Source organism: Hyla sarda, chromosome 4, assembly GCF_029499605.1.
Source record: "Hyla sarda isolate aHylSar1 chromosome 4, aHylSar1.hap1, whole genome shotgun sequence".
NCBI lineage: Eukaryota > Metazoa > Chordata > Amphibia > Anura > Hylidae > Hyla > Hyla sarda.
Genome location: NC_079192.1, coordinates 174,577,604 through 174,598,718, shown reverse-complemented (window position 1 = coordinate 174,598,718; position 21,115 = coordinate 174,577,604). Strand labels below are relative to the sequence as shown.

General features: G+C 40.4%; 1 protein-coding gene across 2 annotated transcripts in view; it reads right to left on the bottom strand.

Moving 5' to 3' along the window:
- Positions 1–1,047: 1,047 nt before the first annotated feature.
- The window catches only part of PKM (pyruvate kinase M1/2), a 32,041-nt gene continuing 11,973 nt past the window's right edge, over positions 1,048–21,115 (bottom strand). The window contains exons 3-11 of one of the 2 annotated variants that reach the window (XM_056572790.1): positions 21,017–21,108; positions 20,472–20,603; positions 19,637–19,823; positions 18,210–18,480; positions 17,517–17,667; positions 17,276–17,428; positions 12,401–12,567; positions 8,089–8,270; positions 1,048–1,570 (exon numbers count right to left, since the gene is read on the bottom strand). In XM_056572790.1, the coding sequence (XP_056428765.1) occupies positions 1,464–1,570; positions 8,089–8,270; positions 12,401–12,567; positions 17,276–17,428; positions 17,517–17,667; positions 18,210–18,480; positions 19,637–19,823; positions 20,472–20,603; positions 21,017–21,108 (1,442 nt within the window). In that variant the 3' untranslated portion in view covers positions 1,048–1,463. Of the gene's footprint in view, positions 1,571–8,088; positions 8,271–11,957; positions 12,125–12,400; positions 12,568–17,275; positions 17,429–17,516; positions 17,668–18,209; positions 18,481–19,636; positions 19,824–20,471; positions 20,604–21,016; positions 21,109–21,115 lie in introns of both variants that reach the window. The other variant, XM_056572789.1, reaches the window with a different exon arrangement.

The following is a 21,115-nucleotide window of genomic DNA, read 5'->3' as shown; positions in this document are numbered from 1 at the left end:
TAGTCGGAACCTGCAGTGTACGACGCGAACACCGCTCCGATGCTCAGTCATACACAAGATGTAAATGTACGTCCTGGTGCGCTAAGTACCGCCAAACCAGGACATACATGTATAAAATGTATAAAAAGTATAAAGTTTTTGTATCTGACAGTTCCTAGTTTTGGAGGTGGGGGAGACATTTAAATGGGCAGAGAGCTAATAGCACTGCTCTATCCTGCTCTAACAGCCAGGTGGGAAAACCTCTTTAATTTCACCAGTCCTAAAGCAAGCACACCTTGCTGTACTATTTATACCAGTGTCTCCCCAAAACGACATCTTGGCATGCTGGGAATTGAAGTTTAGCCACAGGTGGAGGCACACTGGTTGGGAAACACTGAATTATATACAGAAAAAAAAGAAAAAAAAAAAAAAAAAAAAAAAAAGAAGGAAGGGTGTACCTCCAATATGGCAACCCCCAAAAAGTAAAAAAAAAATGCAAACTAATTGGTTACATTTTAAATAACACTAACTCCCCTCTAAACACATTAATACAACTAAAATTAAATATAATAAATTTGTATTTAAGTGTTGTGCAGCTCACAGGGTCGGGAATGCGAGGTTAACTGAAGGTTCTCACCCTAAGAGAACAGAAAATATTTAATAAATAAAGAATATATGGATTCAGTCCTCAACACACCCCTATAAAAAAAAAAAAAAGAATTATAGTGTCTGGATGGGTGTCTGTGTTCTCCCAATGAAAAAGGCAAGTTTGTATGGTAAAATATAGTTTTAATCCTACAATAGCATATACTTAAATTTAAAAATAAAAAAAACACAAAAAAAGGGCGTTTCCCGCAGGGCCCTGCGGTAGCGCAATATGTTATAAAATATTTAAATGTGGAGGCGCCAATTCACAAAATACTACAGAGCGGTATTGCAGTGTTCCTGCTAGAACCATACATGTGGCTAATAGTGAACATCTAAATTCGTTTGGAGCATAAATAAATACACTTAGTAATAAATCCTATGTGACACACTTAGGACACCATGAATAAAACAAAGCAGACGTACTCAATAGCATGGTTTTATTTAACACTAAACGCAGCACATTGCTGGCAAGTTGTTGATAAGATGGGATAGAACCATTCCCATTACCACACCACAAGCTACACAGTGGCCCAAAGACGACACAAAAGGACACTTACAGCACACTGGGATATGGGACACTAGGAGAGAGAAGTGTGAGCACAAGCAGCGCTAAATCTTTTCCCTTGGAGTGCAGCACTTCTTAGAATCGACTATTACTAAAGGGAGTGTATTGAGCAGCAGAACGGTGCTATGCGCACACACACACACAGTAGTGCCTCTGTCCTATACAAAGAAATGGGCTAACTGGCTGCCAATGTGTACTTTTGTAATGGGAAAAAAAGAACATTCTAAGTGCATAAACATGAGGGGCGAGAGCTGCTGGAATATTGTAACATTTAGGAAACTGGAACCACCCTCATGGTGTTGGTGAAGCCAGAACCTGGCTGCCAGCCAGTAAGCACGATGACAGAGTCTCCGGTCTTGAAGAAACCACGGGCTTTACCTATTAAGAAAAATGATTAAACATTAAAAATAATCTTACATTGTGAGAAGTAGGTAGACTGCATTTTGCTGTTCTTGGACATCTCAATACATATATTAAGCTCTATGCACATTCCTGACATTTTTAAGACAACATGTAGCTAGATTGCATTTCCATTTTAAGCAATCTTTCTCTTAAAGTGTACCTGTCCTTTGCAAAAACTTTTTATTTAATGTAGATAATATATGTATGTATATATTTGTAATATACATGGCAATTATTTTTTTTAAATAGTTTTATATTTTTGGGTGGAAAATGCTGTCCCTGCAGCAATTACCTGTGTGTGTCTGTGAGGAGACCAAATACAGTGTGGGCGAGACAAGCAGGGTTGTCAATCAGCCTGCTCTGTGAGCCGGGGTGTGTTACAGAGCATTAGTGCACAGAGCCCTGCTTATCCGCCAACACTTCCTGCAGAGACACAGGCAACAGCTGCGGTGTCTAAAAATATACTCTTTTTGTAACCAATGTTGTGCAAATGACCAGTTAAAGGGAATCTGTCAGCTGCAATTCCCATTTCAAACTGCTGACACTAAGATAGCTGTTATCTGAAAGGTACCATGTGTTTCTGCCATATCTGTCTGTGCTTCCATGATTTACAAAAATGCTTTTATTCTCTGGTGCCAAGAGTCAATGAGGCTTTCCTGAAGGGGTTATCCAGGAAAATGGGGAAAAATGCTCAGATCAACATAGGAAATTAAAGGGGGATTACAGGGAAAAAAAATAAAAAAATAATTATTATTTTTTTTTTTTAATATACATCAACTGGCTCCAGAAAGTTAGACAGATTTGTACATTACTTCTATTAAAAAATATTAATCCTTTCAGCACTTATGAGCTTCTGAAGTTAAGGTTGTTCTTTTCTGTCCAAGTGCTCTCTGATGACACTTGTCTCGGGAAACGCCCAGTTTAGAAGCAAATCCCCATAGCAAACCTCTTCTAAACTGGGCATTTCCAGACACAGAGAGTATTTAGACAGAAAACAACAACCTTAACTTCAGAAGCTCATAAGTACTGAAAGGATTAAGATTTTTTAATAGAAGTAATTTACAAATCTGTCTAACTTTCTGGAGCCAGTTGATATATATATAAAAAAAAGTTTTCCTGGATAACCCCTTTAACCTTGCATCTATTATTCTACTGTGACCTTTTACATCTCCTGTTAGTGGCTCTAATACACCTCTTTGCCATATTTGTAAATCCATATATACTGCTTTTTTTCCTTCTTTTTATGAGATCAAGCTCAATGGTATAGCACACAGAGGACAATTCTATTCCTTCCAGCAGACCCCCACAACATTTTTCCCCAACAGAGGCCAAAATGACACACTTTTGACCTCAGTCAGGTATATGGGCATTATGCAAATGTTCAGCTTGGGCCCCTTCTCCTTGGATAACTTCTTGCCCCCTACAACAATACTGCCACAAATGGTGCCTCTAAATAGAATGCTGGCACATACTGTGCCATGAATATAATACTGCCATATACTATGCACTTGAAAATTATACCGCCACATTTTGTGCCCGATCAAAATACCGTAACTTGCGGTGCCCCGGATTTCCATGCCAACATATACTATGCTGCTGAATATAATACTGTAAAAACACTGTGCCCAAATACAATACCACCACATGTTTGAAAATGCCTGAAAAAACATGTCCTAGAGTATGCTCTATTTTAAAAAAACACAACAAACAAATGCTGAAAAAAGCACCAGCTTTGCGCAGTGGCTGCTTCAGGTTTTTTTCAGGGATATAATGGGTAGTTTTATTTTTGGACTGTCCATGATGTCTTGGTTTAGTGCCACAATAACTGAAAAAAAATGTGGCAAAATGCTTTTATCACAGCAAAACCAATGCATTGTACCATGGTTTGGAGTAGTCGTAGTAATAAGCAGGGACATCACTGTTACATCTGAATATTCTCTTAGGGGGACATCATTGTATATACACCGTTTTCGTTGTCCATTTTGCATTTTTGTTTTTTGCGTGTTTTTTTTTCACAATTTCTGATAGAGCATAACATGTGGAATTCTATGTCACTGTGTACAGTAGAGGTGATTATGCAGTGTATATCGATTAACTGCATCTTTATGTTTACATGCACAAACTTTGCAGGTCCCAATTTTATTGCGCAATTACACACCATCAAGGAGGACACGTAAAAATTAAAGGTTAGAGATTGAGTGCATGGTAAAGCAAGGGGGGGGTGTTTCTACTGGTGCGCACAATTTATCAAGGGAGTTTGCGCAAGGGTATAAATTAGAGAAGCAGTGAAAAGGGGTAGATCTGTGTCTACAATATACATATAATGATAAATGTCCCCCTTAGGGTACATTCACACAGGCAGATTTACAGAGAGTTTCAGAAAATTCACAGCAGATAACAAACGCTCAATAGGAAACTCGCTGTAAATATACCCTAAGGGCTCATTCACACAAGTGTTTTTCCTTTTGAACTCGCAGCGTGTTTCCCACTCTCCAAATCTCCGTTGTGGAAAGTTTGCCACAGACCCCATTGTAGTCAATAGGGTCTGTGATGGATTTTCAGCAGTGGAGATTCTGCTGTCGAAAATTTGCTGCGGATTACCTGCCCCTTTCAAATTTGCAGCGGGAAACATGCTGCAAGTATCAAAAGGGAATATGCTAAAGATTTTCTGTTGCAGATTCTGAGGTCAACTAGTAGCAAAATCTGCACCAAAAGACACATGTGTGAAAGGCTTTGTTCACAGTTTGTGACACCATGGTGTTTTTGCCATATTGGTACAGAGATTGTACCACAACAAAAATGCAACATGTGAACAAGGCCTAATACAGAAAAGTGAAAACAAAAGAAAGACAGCGCTCCGATGCCTGATGAAGCAGTCCTACTGTGAAACGCGTTGCATCATGGGTGAATAAACGTCAGATCCCTTTACTTGTGTGTCCAGCTCCTTGAATCCCGTCGACACGTTGGAGGTCAAGTTCTTTTGTTAATACAGAAAAGGGCTGTGTGACAGGGACAGTCTCAGTGCTACTTAGTAACATATGACTCGGACATTAAAGTGAAGGGGGTTGTAGAATAGCAGTGAGTCCTGTGATTAGACGTGTGTAGGGGGTGGGGGGGGGGGGGGTCAGCTCATATGGTCTCCATTCCCTTTATGCTCATGCATCTTCAGCAACAGGTGAATTAACCCTTACACTGCAGAGATTAGTTATATTAAGTGCAAAGAAGCAGTGAGAGGGTTAATTCTACTAGACTGCAAAGAACAATGCATCAGCATAAGAGAAAAGAAGAAAAATTAATCCCCACACATCCCTGCCAGGCCTCACTGTCTGCAGTCATGCTGCTTTGGACAACTCTCCCCCCCCCCCAGGATTTGCCTTTTCCTACGTTCCCCCTCATCAGGTGAGGGTTAAAAATAAAACAGCAGCTCCTTACTTCCCTGGATCCTCAGTGCTTGTCAGGGGAGGTGGTGCTTCCTTCAGTGAAGCTGTCTCTCTCTCTCTCTCTCCCCCTCTCACTCCTGCTTCATCATCTACTACTGCCATGAAGAGACCAAACCCCCTCCCATGCCCCTCTAGCAGTACAGAGAAGAGGGAGAAGCGATGTTGGTCTTCCTCCCTCTCTATCAGCGTCTCTTCCTAGTGGCCCTGTGAGAGATGCTAGGCAGGAGAGCTCTCTCCTTTGCAGAAAGAAAGTCCCATGGTCTCCCTCTCTTAAGGTTAGTCACATGGTCTCAGTCTCTGCAGTTGAGTCATGTGGTCTCTGGCTGAGGGAGGAGGGACAGCATCCAAAGGGAGATGCCACAACAGTCAGGCAGAACAAGGTTTTCATGAAATTTCACCATAGTAGGAATGGTGAAAAGTAATTTTTAAATTGGTTAATTGAATAATAATTAAAAAAAAAACACTAGGAGGGAAGGGACTAATAGAATAAAATTATTAACTGGAATACCCCTCTAATCCTACTTGATGAGCATTCATCTGAAAGCTGAGCCGTTTCCAAGTGTTGTTCCTGCGCTGTGCATACAAATTGTGTTCAGGTGTATTTAGAAACAGGGCTTGGCTTCTAGCTGACTGCCAATCAAGCAAGGACAGGGGTGAAAGGGAAAGCAGGGAGGCGTTCCAGCCCTTGGCACTTCAGCGGCTTGGGAACGACTGACACGAGAGAAACATTTTTCTATTCTAAGGAAGCACAGATATACCAAATACCATGTGTCGCTAACCATGTCATTTTTTTTTTTTTTTTTTTTTTACATGAACTGCAGCTGACAAATTCTTTTTAATTAAGCCCAGGATTGGGAGCCATTTATGGCTTTATATTTTGGAGCCTTTTATAATGTTCTCTCCCAGCAGTCCATTTGAATAAGACTAGATTACATGTAGGGGGAATTTATCAATACTGTACACCACTTTTTTGGCAAACAATAGTAGCAAATTTTAGCACAAGTCATGGTTTTGCACAAGCGTTTGCAACTTACAACACTAAGGATGTGGGAAGATGCATAATCCTCAACTTCCTCAAGTGAGCGATGCTCTGGACCCAGTCTTCTGGCAGAACGCGGGGGTGCTTACTTTGGGGCATGTTTATCGTGACAATGTGCTCTGTTCATTTGATCAGTTGCAATCCAGTCATGCTCTTCCCAGAAACAGTTTTTTTAAATACCTCCAGCTCCGACACGCCCTGAATGCCCAGTTCCCAATGGGGAGCCCATTGATATCAGCGTTTCCCCTCATTGGGGTTCTGAAGTCACAGGGTCCCAGGGGGCTGGTGTCCATCCTGTACACGCACCTTATTCAGGCCAAGAACTCCCGCACTCCAGTACCGGCGGTCCGGCATTGGGAATCCCATATCCCTAATTTGACTAAAGATGAATGGGAGGGCATTTTTTCCTTCCACATGTTAGTGTCCCCGGCAGCGAATAATAAACTGATCCAATTGAACATTATACACTATAGTTATATCACTCCTTTAAGGCTCCATAGAATGGGTCGTTCAAACTCCGATGCTTGTCATCGCTGTAGCGCTGCCAGGGCAGACTTTTGGCATTTGATATGGGCCTGCCCCTATATCGCAGCTTTCTGGCATGCAGTGCTCACTTTTTTAGCTACTCTGGCTCAACCTTCCCTATCTCTTGATCCTTTGATCTGCCTTTTTGGTATCTTCGATGAAGAGATATGGACACATCACGTACGTACGTTTTTGCGGGGAACTTTGTTCTTGGCCAGGAAGGCTATTGCTCTTAAATGGATGGGCCCCGGCTCTCCTACCCTGACTCAATGGAAGGCTATGGTAAATGCTACATTGCCTTTCTCACACAGTGTACAAAAATAGGAAGTGCCCGGGTAAATTTTAGTCTGTGTGGGGTGGTTGGTGTTCCTCTCCCTTGACTCAATGCTCGTACTCTGTGACCTCCTCTGGGACAATGTAAGATACATTGATGCTATGCTTGCTGTCTATTGTCTCTACTAACCTTTGTCTCTTTCCGTGTACATTTGTCGATTCTTTTTCTCTTGCATTGATGGGTTGCCTTTCGGGGTTATTTATCATGGGTTATTTGATGGTACCACTAACTAGTGATAGTATTGGTGCTCCTCGCGGGATGGTATACGATTGCTAATTTTGGCGAATGTTCGCCTTCTTGTTCTATTTTGTTTTCAGTTTACCTACCTCAGTTGGGTAGTGTTTTATGACTTCGATGTATACCATGTGATGTAACCTGGAGTATCCTGTCGCTTGCATTCTGTATCTTGATGTATGGTCTCATGACCCTTTTCTATGTACTGTAGATATGCTTCGTGTTCACTTTAATGGGCCTGTGGTCTAAAGTTATTTACTTTTCAATAAAACGAATTAAAAAAAAAAAAAAAAAAAAAAAGGATGTGGGAAGATACGCCTACCTCTCCTCACATTTACCATAGCTTATGCTTAAAACTGACAGTCCGAAATCTACTCCAGCTTACAACTGCAATAGATGCACAAAATTTGTCTTTAGCCCCTGAAAGAGGTTTTATGGGAAATTATTATTTTACAGCCTATTTTTCACTTAAAACTGGTGAATGAGACACTAGTCTTAATAAATTCCCCTCATAGTATTTGGTCTGTATTTTTAACCAAAACCTAGGAACAGGTTTAAAAACAGAGAAATTAAATTAAAAAAATACATTACAGAACGTAAATCATTGTATAGACAGATGCAGACAGCAGTCAGGAATATGACTACAATAATGTTTCAAATGCATAAAAAAAAAAAAAAAAAATATATATATTATATATATATATATATATATATATATATATATATATATATATATATATATATATATATATATATATATATATATTATAATAATATTATATATCACAATAATATTATATATCACAAACAGCTGGGGCCTGGTGCTGTTCAATATTATTATATCATTATTTTAATTATTATTATTATTAATATCCATAATATCTGCATGCACTGATCCCTTATTCACAACAACCAGTCTTACCAATGTCCATAGCAAAGTTGACTCTACGATCCACATCTTCTGCCCAGGCCTGATTTACTGGCTCCTTGTATAGTACAGGGAAGATACCACGGTACAGATGTGCTTGCCGTGCTGTTTGTCCATTACGGGTCACAGCTATAATTGGAGCACGTGGACGATACCGAGCGACCAGGTGTGCAGACCTGTAAACATATACGGGGACATTTATCATCGTTGCCTTGGTAACAGTTCTGTAGGCATTTTTTTGCTGTAGTTTTGCTTATATATGACACATTATATTATCACAGGGGGTTGATAAATTTGGCTCACATAAGCAAAAACCATTAAATCACTTTTGAATACCAATTTTTTTGATGGGGGTCGTGTTTTTTGAAAAAAAAAAATTCTTCTTTTTAAACGTGTTGTGTTTTTATTTACTTAGTATTGGAAGCCGTCTAATAGCCAGAGTCCATTGCTAAGCTGGGCTTCGCGTTGGCCATAAAAAAAATAAAATAAAATTTTTTTTAAAAAAAAGTGCCAATCCCCAATTATTACCCCCAGGACCCACTTCCACAGGGATGCCAGGAAGAGCCAGTACCAACAGGCTGGCACTCCTGTGCCTAGGCGGTAACAGGCTAGTGTTAATTAGGCTGGGGAGGGCCAGTAACAATGGTCCTCACCCACCTTGGTAACGTCAGGCTGTTGTTGCTTGGTTGGTATTTGGCTGAGAATAAAAATAGGGGGAACTCTTTTTTGCATGAATAATAAAAATAAAAAATGCATAGGGTTCCCCCGATTTTTATTTTCAGCCAAATACCAACCAAGCAGCAACAGCCTGACATTATCAGGGTGGGCAAGCACCATTCTTACTGGCCCTCCCCAGCCTAAATAACGCCAGCCTGTTACCGGCTAGGCGCGCCATTTTTGAAGCTCCAGGCCTGTTGGTACCCACTCTTTCCGGTACCCCTGTGGGTTAGCGCTAGCTGTTTTCGGGCTAATGCTAAGCACAGACTTAATAATGGACTATTTGACAGCTTCCACTACTAAGCCTGTCAATTAATATAAAATATTAACATTAAACTGGGAGGACTGGGAGTTGTAGTCATGTGATGCGGAAGCTGTGCAGGCAACTGACAAGCTTGTCACCTACCCCCCGCTGCATGACTGCAACTCCCAGCGCAGGTTGTGATGAATCTCCCCCAATGTCTTACAAAGGTGTTAGGACATTAAAGCCTCTAAAAAAGGTGGATAAGAAACTTAACTCACCTGTCCAATCTCGCACAGAAGCTCCTGTGGACACCAAAATCTCTTACATGACATTGCACCCAGTGTCCTGAGCAGTCATATGCTGTACTACCGGCATCATGGCTCCCATCAGTTAGCGGTTTTGCCAGTAGTACTGCATGTGACCGCTGAGGTCACTGATTGGCTGTAGCAGTCACATGTAGCTTGAAAGTAGACATAAATAAGGGTGCCCACCAAAGCTTCTGTGCTGGTGAGTAATGTTATTTTTTTAATGTAATTATATGAAATTCAAAAATGTGATTGTTCACATATTAACCCCTTAACGACCAAGGACGTATATTTACGTCCTTGCCGGCTCCCGCGATATAACGTGGGGTCATGCGGTGACCCCACGTCATATCGGGTCGGTCCCGGCATGTATCTGATGCCGGGACCCGGGGCTAATAGCGCGCGGCAGTGAACACGGTGCTGCGCGCTATTAACCCTTTAGATGCAGCGTTCAAAGTTGAACGCCGTGTCTAAACCGAAAGTGAAAGCTGCCCGGCTGCTCAGCGGGGCTGATCGGGACCACCGCAATGAAAATGTGGTGTCCCAATCAGCTGGGACACGAGCGGAGTTCCTCTTACCTGCCTCCGGCGTGTCCCCTCGGCGATTGATTGCTCAAGCCTGAATCTCAGGCTTGGAGCAATCGACTGCCGCTAACCCTGATCACTGCAAAGCTATGGCTTTGCAGTGAACAGGGTATAAGATCAGTGTGTGCAGTGTTATAGGTCCCTATGGGACCTATAACACTGCAAAAAAAAAAAAAGTAAACAAAAAGTTAATAAATGTGATTTAACACTTTCCTTAATAAAAGTTCAAATCACCCCCCTTTTCCCATATAAAAAAAAAAAAAAAAAACCCATGTAAATAAAAATAAATATAAACTGTGGTATCGCTGCGTGTGTAAATGTCCGAACTATAAAAGTATATCATTAAACCGCACGGTCAATGGCGTATGCGCAAAAAAAGTCCAAAATAACGTATTTTTGGTCGCTTTATATCATGAAAAAATGAATAAAAAGCGATCAAAAAGTCTGATCAATACAAAAATGGTACCGCTAAAAACTTCAGATCGCGGCGCAAAAAAATGAGCCCTCATACGCGGAAAAATAAAAAAGTTATAGGGGTCAGAAGGGGACATTTTTAAACGTATACATTTTTCTGCATGTAGTTATGATTTTTTACATAAGTACGACAAAATCCAACCTATATAAGTAGGGTATCATTTTAACCGTATGGACCTACAGAAGATTAGGTGTCATTTTTAACGAAAAATTTACTGCGTAGAAACGGACGCCCCCAAAAGTTACAAAATGGCGTTTCTTCAATTTCGTCGCACAATGTTTTTTTGTTTCGCTGTAGATTTTTGGCTAAAATGACTGATGTCACTGCAAAGTAGAATTGGTGGCACAAAAAATAAGCCATAATATGGATTTTTAGGTGCAAAATTGAAAGGGTTATGATTTTTAAAAGGTGAGGAGGAAAAAAACAAAGTGCAAAAATGGAAAACCATGTGGTCGTTAAGGGGTTAAGCCAGGTACAGATAAAGCTGTGTTTTTTTCCCTTTTACATAGAAGTTGGAAAAGTCCAGTGGGTGCTCTAAACGCAATGATTGGCATTGTTCCCTGTAAAAGCATGCATACAGACATAGCAGTCAATCACTGAAGAGTCACTGGATTCTATCCCTGAATGAACATAGATTTAAATTCATAAAAATTTCATGTTATCCCGATTTTTCCCCCCCACAAACCTGTTTATTAGAGCATTTGTCTTTTCTAGGAAGAACTCTATCCTAATTTGAATGGAATATAGCTATAGGGAGCTCATAACAGCAATAAACTGCACTAACTACCATTTCTATCATTAAATGTTCCTTAAATCTCATATGGATAATAAGCAATGCCCGTACACGAAGAAATGCCCGTTTCTATGACCCTGCTCTAGAAAGTCAAGTGCTATAAATAACCTGTAAAGAAAGGTCACAGAGTGAAGGAACCATGTAAGAAAATGTCACCTGAAATTGGAGTAGCAACTTCAGCTGTCTGAACTACTAAAAAGAAAATATCAAACCTGTCTTCTGCTCTACACTGTGGAATCTATATGTCACTCATTGTTCTTCTTTATCCCTTGTTATAAGCCTATTTGACCAATACCAATTATCTTGTTATTTTGCTTCAAATCCATTTAATATACATATAATTATTAGTATGGCCATTTGAAGGTGTTACAGGTACATATAACATGTGAGTGTCATTTTATTTTGATTGATTTTAAAGTTTTTTAAAGAATCAAAATAAATAAATGGAATTCTGTTTTGTTTTGAAAATGTAAAATGTCAGAAATCAAGTTATGTTGTACAGCCACTAGGGGCACTGTTACAAGGAAATATCCAGGTCTTACTATATTCAAGAATTATTATACAGGAAAATCCTCATGCCTATTTTATTTTGAATCCTTTAACTTCCATATATGTTCATAACAAAGTAGCAAGTAATATTACCACATTAACACTGCAGCAGTTTTTCAGTCCTTTAGCAAACTTACCTCTAGGACCTTGACCACAAAGGGAATAGTTTACAACTGTAAGTGTCCCCAACTCCTACCTGCCGGATTTGGTAAGGACGATGATTGCTCCACTACTGCACTTGAATGATGCCTCCACTGCTCCAACAGCAGTCGCTTCTGTTGGATCCTGGGTCAACGGGGATACACGTCTCAGCTCTTCAAACAGCTGTCTGTGGTAAATGGCTGCCTCCGCCTCGCGAGCGATCTAACCGCAATTGGATGGGGAAGCCGCGATTGCCAAGTGCAGGCAATAAGGGGATGGGGTTGTCATTGAATGAGTAAAAAGGAGGAAGAACAGGATGGAAGGGGAGACATTCACATCAGTCAGACTTGAATATTTTTTTTCCAGTATAAGTACCTACTTCACCTGAACTCATTCACACAACAACCACACTATTGACCTGCCTCATCTGTGGATTGGAATAGCGCAAGAAGTCGCAGCGTTAACAGCAATAAGGATAGTGCTGCAGGTGAGCCTCACCTGCCAGACTCTGTCAGAACTATCAGCGCACTTGCTAAACATTTAAAAGATGCCCCCACTGCGCCTACAGCCATCGCTTCTGCAGGGTGCCTGGAGCTAACGGTGAGACGGGAAATTTCCTCGAAGAGTTGGCGGTGGAAAACGGCAGCCTCGGCCTCCAGAGCAATCTGTGAGCCGGAGGGGAGGGAAGAAGGAAAAGGAAAGGAGAGAAAAAAGGGATACAAACCAAAAGAAAGAAAATAAAGCAGAGTGATTCTCTGCACTTTAAAACTAGAGTCAAAAGTCACAAGGTTAGAGTGGAAGAAGGAAACCCTAGGGTTAAAGAAAGAAAACTAAGAAAGTCGGAATCAGAGAAGGGACAGAACAATGGTAATAAAGATCAATCATCAGGCTGTTGTACCCAGTACAATGCAGGATATCAAGCACTACATGGAGATGCAAATGTTGACACCTGCAAATATGAAAACTTCAAATTTGACTCCAGCCTGGTGACTATAGAAAGAGTCAGCAGTAAACTTTAATACAGACAGAAGATGTAAAGCATACAGCTATGCCACTTATATAGATGCCGTCACAACATTTTCATATACGTGAAGCTACTACAGGCAAAATAGGACTGGCATATTTAAAGCATGGGAATGTAACTGAGGATATATCATTGACGATATGTATATTATACTTCTTACAAATTTTTTATGGAATTCCTAAGACTGGAAAAAAAAAAATTATAATGTCTTAATCTTTTAGTGTTACTGTCTTTGAAGACATACACAAATACTCCTGAGGACTGTGTTTTCCTGTTATTCATGCAATCAGGTAAAAATAAAATCGGACATAGAACAAAGTGAACTTATAAACAGCTCTGCACCACACTAGTGCACAGGAAACCCTTCTGTGTTTTTTCATGCATGTAATGGAGTTTTTGTAAATCATCTATACAAAGAAGGTTATTTTATAACATTTATAGGAGCCCAAACAAAAAAAAAAAAAAAAGTATTTTTTTCTTTTTTACAGACAGCTTCAAAAACACCCATGTCCCATTACACAGCCACAAAGATAAATTTTACAATTGGCCTGACTACCCCTCACTGGTGTAATATTAAAATAGTAGATTTACAGTATAGTTAACAAGATTGGCATTTATACTGTAAGGGAGTAAAAAAATTTGGAAGAAATATAATACATTCATTGGCTATTTTATCATGTCTGGGATCCTATCCATTTCTAAAACTATTACTTAATGCATGATATTACAATTTGTGCAATTAACAGACCATTACTTCTGTTCACACAGTGGCATTAAGTTTTTTCTGCATATTTCCCAAAAATAATATTTTGCAAAGTTATTAAAAAAAAATTATATATATTAGGTAGAAAGAAGTAGTAGGCTATTGTGAGACTTAAACAGATTATGTCTCCCATGCAGCACACTGCCACACTTCACCACAGCAAAAATAATCAGGAGATGTAGAATAACTGAACGCAACTGTACGTGGTATAACAAAAACTACAGTGCATTTCATATAAACCAGTAAGTGCATGCAGAGAAGTTGATGAGGTCAAAGATATATATATATATATATATATATATATATATATATATATATATATATATATATATATATATATATATATATATATATATATATATATATATATATATATATATATATATATATATATATATATATATATATATATATATATATATATATATATAATAAAAAAAAAATAAAATAAAGTGTAATCCGCTGCTCAGCGATTGGAACAAACTGTTCCGAATCCTGGAGCCAGGAGCTGGTGACTGTCACGCCCCTTCCCATAGACTTACATTGAGGGGGCAGGAGATGACGTCATGAGGAGGTGGGGCTACGACGTCACCAGCTCCCAGCGCCAGTGTTCAGAAAAGTTTGTTCCAAACACTGGGCAGCGGAGTACCCCTTTAGATATTTATTGCACAGCACTCCTGGCAGTTTAGACCATTGATGCAGCCACCTAAGGTTTACTAATGGTAGAAAGGTTTCTTTTTTTTTTGCCTATATAATGCACACTCACCCCAACCACGGCTGCAGTGTTAGGTTTCATCTAGCCATTTCATGACTGCAGCTTTGTCATGTGGCCACCACTGAAACCACCAATAAACATAGCTATATGTGTAACAGGAAGTGGTGTGTCCCGTGTCAGTTGACCATCTGTGAACTACATATCACCACCCATCAAATCTCTCCGCACCCAGTTCTGCTATATATAAGAAACCAGGATATACAGAAGGAAAGTCCATACACTGCAGAGTTACAGTTCTACATCTCATCAAATCAAAATGTCTGCCTCTATTATGAGTAGTTCCTGTAGTGTCTCCTGAGTGACAGAGTCTGGATTTGCTCTCATGTGTGTAAGAGCTACAGTAACAGGGAGGAAAGGAGACATATTGCAGCTGTATCTTCTACAGTGTAATGCTGGTGAGGGGACAGAAGCCATGTCATTGATCTATTAAAGTGCAACAATGAGACTCTGCAAAGCCAGAGACATCATGGCAAGATCTAGGCAGCATTAAGAATCTATCAGTGGGGAAAAAAAGGAACCAAGATGGCAGACAACACATGCATACCACATAGGCTATGCTGAATATATGCAAATAAATAAAATAAATAAAAACAACATTTCCTGGATTGCCTCTTCAAGCCATGCCAGAAGTACAGCCTAATAGTTTGCCTAACATTTTATACTGACAGGTAAAAATGCTTTGGAATACTACTTATCAAAAGGTTCACATCTTTTAGCTCCCTATTGGGGGGGGGGGGGGGGGGGGAACACAAAAAAGTTATGTTAATAGCATGAAATATTTGTTTATACCATACAGTTTACAGCCTTTAAAAAATGATCCAGTAGATCTGCTATTTATCAATACACAATAGTCATTGATTTGATTCCTAATTGCTTCATAATCCAATTGAAGGATATAGAAATAAAAGTACCGTATTTTTTAACCCAGGAAAATGTTCTTAAAAGTCGAGGGTTGTGTTCTACACCGGGTGTCGTCTTATAGGGCAAGTGCTGCAGTTGACCGGGATGCCAAGGGTATGGGTGGAGATAGAGCGGGGCGCCCGGGGTGTGGATAGAGAGAGGGACTCTATCCACACCCCGGGCACCCCGCTCTCTCCATCCATACCCTGGGCACCCCGGACGACTGCAGCACCCGCCCGTACATAGACATACAGCCTCCAGCCATACACTGTATATGGCTGAAGGCTATATGTCTGTGGGGGAACTATACTGCCAGCCTAATGTGGGGGGGAACTATGCTGACAACCTAGTGTGGTAGGGGAACTATGCTGCGTACTTAAGAGTACTCCAAATTTTGTTCCGAACTCTGGGTGCGGGCATTGTGACGTCGCAGAGACGCCCCTTGTGACATCACACCACGCCCCCCTCAATGCAAGTCTATGGGAGGGGGAATGTCGACCACTGCACGATACTCTGATAGTGCCCCTCCCCAGACTAGGCTCTGGATCCACCCCGAAGAGAGATCGGCGTTGTGCCCAGACAAAGAGGCATCTTTCAACTGTCAGCCCCGCCTTCGTATGTATCCTATTACTGTAACTTTCTCTGCCTCTCAGATCTCGCTCCAGTGCAGTGAAGCGGCGCTGGCACGCATGTGCGTGGTCTGAGGCAGGGTAGGCGTGAATGTGCAAGCTCTGAGAGGCGGCACAGGTGCGCATGTGCGAAATCTGACAGGCGGCGCTGGTGCGCATTTGCAAGATCAGATGGCGAAGAAGGAGGTACAGTAATGGGATACAAGGGTGGCGCATGGGGGAGATCTGAGAGGCAGAGAAGGAGGTACGGTAATAGGATACAAGGGCGGGCCAGACAGGTGAAAGATGCATGTACCGCTCTGATAGTCTTGGAGACAGGGAGGGCTGGGCAGGCAGGGAGAGCTGACCAATCCAAGCAGGCTTTGTATACAACAACCAGCCAATCATTGGTAAGGTACCGTACATCGCGGTAGAGGGGTAGTCTTATACGGCAAGTATAACCCAAACTATATTTTAACTGTAAAAGTTGGGGGTCGTCTTATACGCCAGAAAATACGGTATATAAAACTGGAAGAAATATTTTTAAAGAACTGGTGCCTCAGTATTAAGTGTAACAACCTTGATAAAACCAGTACACCAAGCTCTGTCAGCAAGCCTTCTGCCAGTGTATTTGGAACAAAAGGTTCTTTATATCAACATGTATACCTAAGAGAGGCAAAGTGGTAGAAAGAGTGCATAACTGCTTGCACACAATGATGCATTGTAATGTAATTGGTTGCCTCTGTCAGCACTTTCCCACAGTGGCTATAAAAACATGCCCGAACAGCCACCTCAGTACCAGGCACAACCAGGACAGTCCTAACCAGCAACAAGAATGCAGGGGTGGGAGGAGGAGGGGAACATCCCAGTCGGTCTGAACGAATAGATGACAGTACTGAGGTTTAAAGCTTCTGATGCATCAGCATGAAGTTATAGGTCATAGAAGAAAGATATTGTGAGAAGAGATGAAAGGGAAAAAGAGAGGTTGAACTTGCCAGCGCTCGCTTTGAGCTAGCTAAATACTAACTGCGCAAAGGTGTTAAGCAAGCAGAGTAGAGCAGCGCATGCCAAACCAACCACATCTAAGACACATACATACTTATTTCAACATACAAAACATTTATATAGCATAAATATAAACATAACATATACAGTATTGGTATCTATTATGTACACAAATAGTATATACATACATTTGTACATTAATAAAGGTTAACTATTGTAAAACGTGTGTGTTACTTCACTAGTTTGGCTAAGAAAAGTGTAGATTTACTATGTGTTCAGTCCAACAGAATAAACTTACAGCGTGCTGCATGCGTACTGCCTCCAGTGGGTAGTCTCCCTTAGCAGTTTCCCCTGAAAGCATGATACAGTCTGCCCCATCCAAGACTGCGTTGGCGACATCGCTGCCTTCAGCACGAGTTGGGCGTGGCTTTTTGATCATGCTCTCCAGCATCTGCAAAGAACATTACCAAACTTTGTAAGAGCTGTCTTATTAGCAAGGGTAACTTACAGTCAGATGACTTAACAGATTTACAATATACCTGTGTGGCACAGATCACGGGTTTACCAGCACGATTGCAGCGACCAATCATCATCTTCTGAGCAAGGAACACTTTTTCTGCTGGAATCTCAATACCTAGATCTCCACGGGCAACCATGATGCCATCACTAGCTTCTAATATTTCATCAAATCTAAAAAAGGTAGAATCTCAAATTAGCAAACAAAAAAAAAAAAATAATAATAATAATAATAATAAACAACCCTGTTCCAACCACTTTAAATGTATATTCTCATGGAAGGATGGAAATAAATGGTACACCTATATGTTTTCTTTCAGTATACATTGAAATGAAGTTTGATCACAGAGCTTAGGAAGCATATTTGAAATTAGGTCCATTACTTCACTCAAGTAAGGACCCTTTAAAATGGGCCACAAAAAACAACCACATGAGAGATATATATTATATATATGATCAACCTTCATTTAAAGAGCTTTTACATTCAATTGTGCGGCCCTACGGATTTATTATTTGCCGCACATCACCTGTTTACACAGAGTGAGTTGTGGCCAATAGCGTTTACTTCACTGGCTGCACAAAAGATTGCTCATTCACCAGCTGATAGCTGGGCCATTTTACATGGGCCAGTTGTCCTAGGAATGCTTATTTACCCAATAATCAGCCTGGGTAAAAGGGTTTTAAGTGGATATGACAAATAGAAAGATCTAGATTACCTTCGTACTCCCTCATGGTTCTCTATCTTGCTTATAATTTGGATGTTCTTTCCTTTCTCCCCCAAAACTTCTCGAACAGCCTGTACATCAGCTGCCTTGCGGATAAAGGATGCAAAGACCATATCTACTCCTTGTTCAAGTCCAAACTTAAGATCCTCGATATCCTTGGAGGAAACAGCTGGCAAGTCTACTGCAGCTCCAGGTAGGTTGACTCCCTTTTTGCTGCCAAGAGACCCTCCATTCTCTACCTCCGTCAAAACATAGTCAGAGCCTAGAAAGAAGTTAAAACGAAGTATGACTTTCAACAAACAATCACACCATTGCTCCCCATCTTCCATCATTTATACTTATTACAGCAGGTGATAAGATATTTTTTTTTCTAGATTTTATTCCCAAAAGTTTCACAAATTGCTACATACCACATTTAAAAATAAAAAAATTATTCAATTTAATATTTAGACATAGCCTTGTCTTTTTTTCACATTGTTACATTTTAAAATTTAGCATTATTATAAAGAAGCTATATTAAAAACAGCTTCACAAATAAACCTGGCTGTTTGCATTAAATAGCTGTCCAAATGTCTGCCAACAAAAATAAGACCAACAAAAATACAAACAAGGCTATGTTCACACTTCACACGGCAGAATTTCTAATATTCCCCTTGGAAATTCCTATGCAGCATCCCAATGATTTGAATGGGATTCTGCTACACTGTGCACATGGCAGAAACATTTGCCGCAGAAATCCAGAGCCCAACATTAAACAGGTTCAATGTTTCTGCAGATACCACTCGGAAATGCATTGCAGTCTATGGAGATGGCGCATTTCCGAGCAGTCCTATTGCCAAAGCATCAAGTAAATGCGTGGAGTGTCTGCCGTATTTCCCAGCGGACACCCCACAAATATTTCGGCCGTGTGAACATTGCCTAATAAGCTGATAAGAGATCATTGACTGCTATGGTAGAGTATTTTAGGCATGCTCTGTGACCTGTGCAGAGATGAAGAGGAAAAATCTGTTGTGACCATCACCTATTGTGAATTGCCTGATCCTGTCTTAGCTATACACTGGTGTCACATCTTACTATAATCCTGCCTGTATTAAGGAGGAGAATACTCTTCAAAAAACAGCGCCACACCTGTCCTCAGGTTGTGTGGTATTAGAACTCATTTCCATTAAAGTGAAGAGAGCCAAGTTGTACTACCACACAACCTGAGGACTGGTGTGGTGCTGTTTTTGGATGCAAGTAGCTGTTTTTCTAATCTAGATAACCCCTTTAAAAGTAGATGTGAATAAGCCATTGTGAACACAAGGAATTGCAGTATTTCTGGACATTATTTGACATATCTGCCATTTTCACTTGTTTTCCCCTCTGCTGGCTTCATCTGTAATTACATTTACAGAATACACAAATGACCATCCACTGACCAATCTCTTTAACAAGCAGGGAAATAAGTCCATCGTCTACATAAATCTTGCTGCCAGGCTGCACCACTTTGGTAATATTCTTGTAATCAACCCATAGAACTTTTTCATCACATTTTTCCTGGTAGGCATCGTCAAGGGTCACTTTAAGGGTTGCCCCCTTCTTTAGTTCAACTTCTGCAGTTCCACTCTACAGAAACATAACTCCAGTTAGTTAACATTCTTTTACTTTCTTCACTATCTTAAATTTTTTTGGGTTATTTGTATCATCATCAATATCATCATCATCATCATCGTCGTCATCTTAGAATGGATTGTCTCTTTCCCAGCAACATTGTAATAAGAGAACAATTGAAGGCATGGCAGCTTGTGCCCGAATTACAGAAACTGTGTCAAAGGGACATAAGCACTAAATATACACTGATCAGTAGGTGGATTTGTAGCCAATTTCTATGCATAAAATCAGTAGCAGCAAAATTAATGACATTTCCAAAGTTTCAACCACACACACTGCAAAAGAATTCTAAGCAGAAATTTACTTGCAGTGTTGTCAGATTCGCAGCAGATTTATTGTGGATTATCCCCACTGACTTCATTGGTATAGTGGAAATACATAATAAATCCATGAGTTTTGCCTCAGGAATTAAAACTGCACTGACTATTATTTTTAAATATTATTTCCTTAAATCCACAGCAAATTCTCAATATTTGGTGCAGATTTTCTGGGAAAAATTAACAGCATTTCCGTAGCATGTGGCTGAATCTTGAAACCACCTGCCTAATATTGTGTAGATCCTGTATACCCTTTTTCTGCAACAGGGGAAGTAAGAATACGTACTCCTTTGATCAGCCCGGTGCGAATTTCTGGTCCCTTAGTGTCTAATGCAACAGCCACTGGTCTGTACAGGATCGGGTTAGAAGCAAAGCTCTCTGTGGCTTCACGTACATTTGCGATTGTTCCTGCATGGTACTGTGAAAGACATTATAAATTAATAGGAGATCATTAATAAGTCATTTGGTAGATGTACAGAAATAATAAAGCAACAGGGAACCGGGTGCTGGGTAGTTATGAACAGAAAGATTTTGTGTACAAAATACTGGAATTTGATAAAGAGGACTAAAGCACACCCCAAGACACAAATGAGCTTCGCAGGTTAAGGCTGCCAGCTGGCCTTTTGCACACTGTCAAGAATGTGATTAGTTTTTTGAAATATTATGGAACACCAGTACCAACCACAACCTTCTACCCTGCTCCCCCCCCCCCCCCCACCCAAAGAAAAAAAATGTCTATTTTTATAGCAAACAGCTGCAGAGACCAGATTGAATTTCTTTAGTGACCTTCTACTGTACTGGCTGTAATATATTGATATATACAAGCCTAACCTCATGTGTCCCATGGGAAAAGTTGAGACGGGCGACGTTCATTCCAGATTTTATCATCTCTTTTAGTATTTCCACTGAGCGGGATGCTGGGCCTGAATG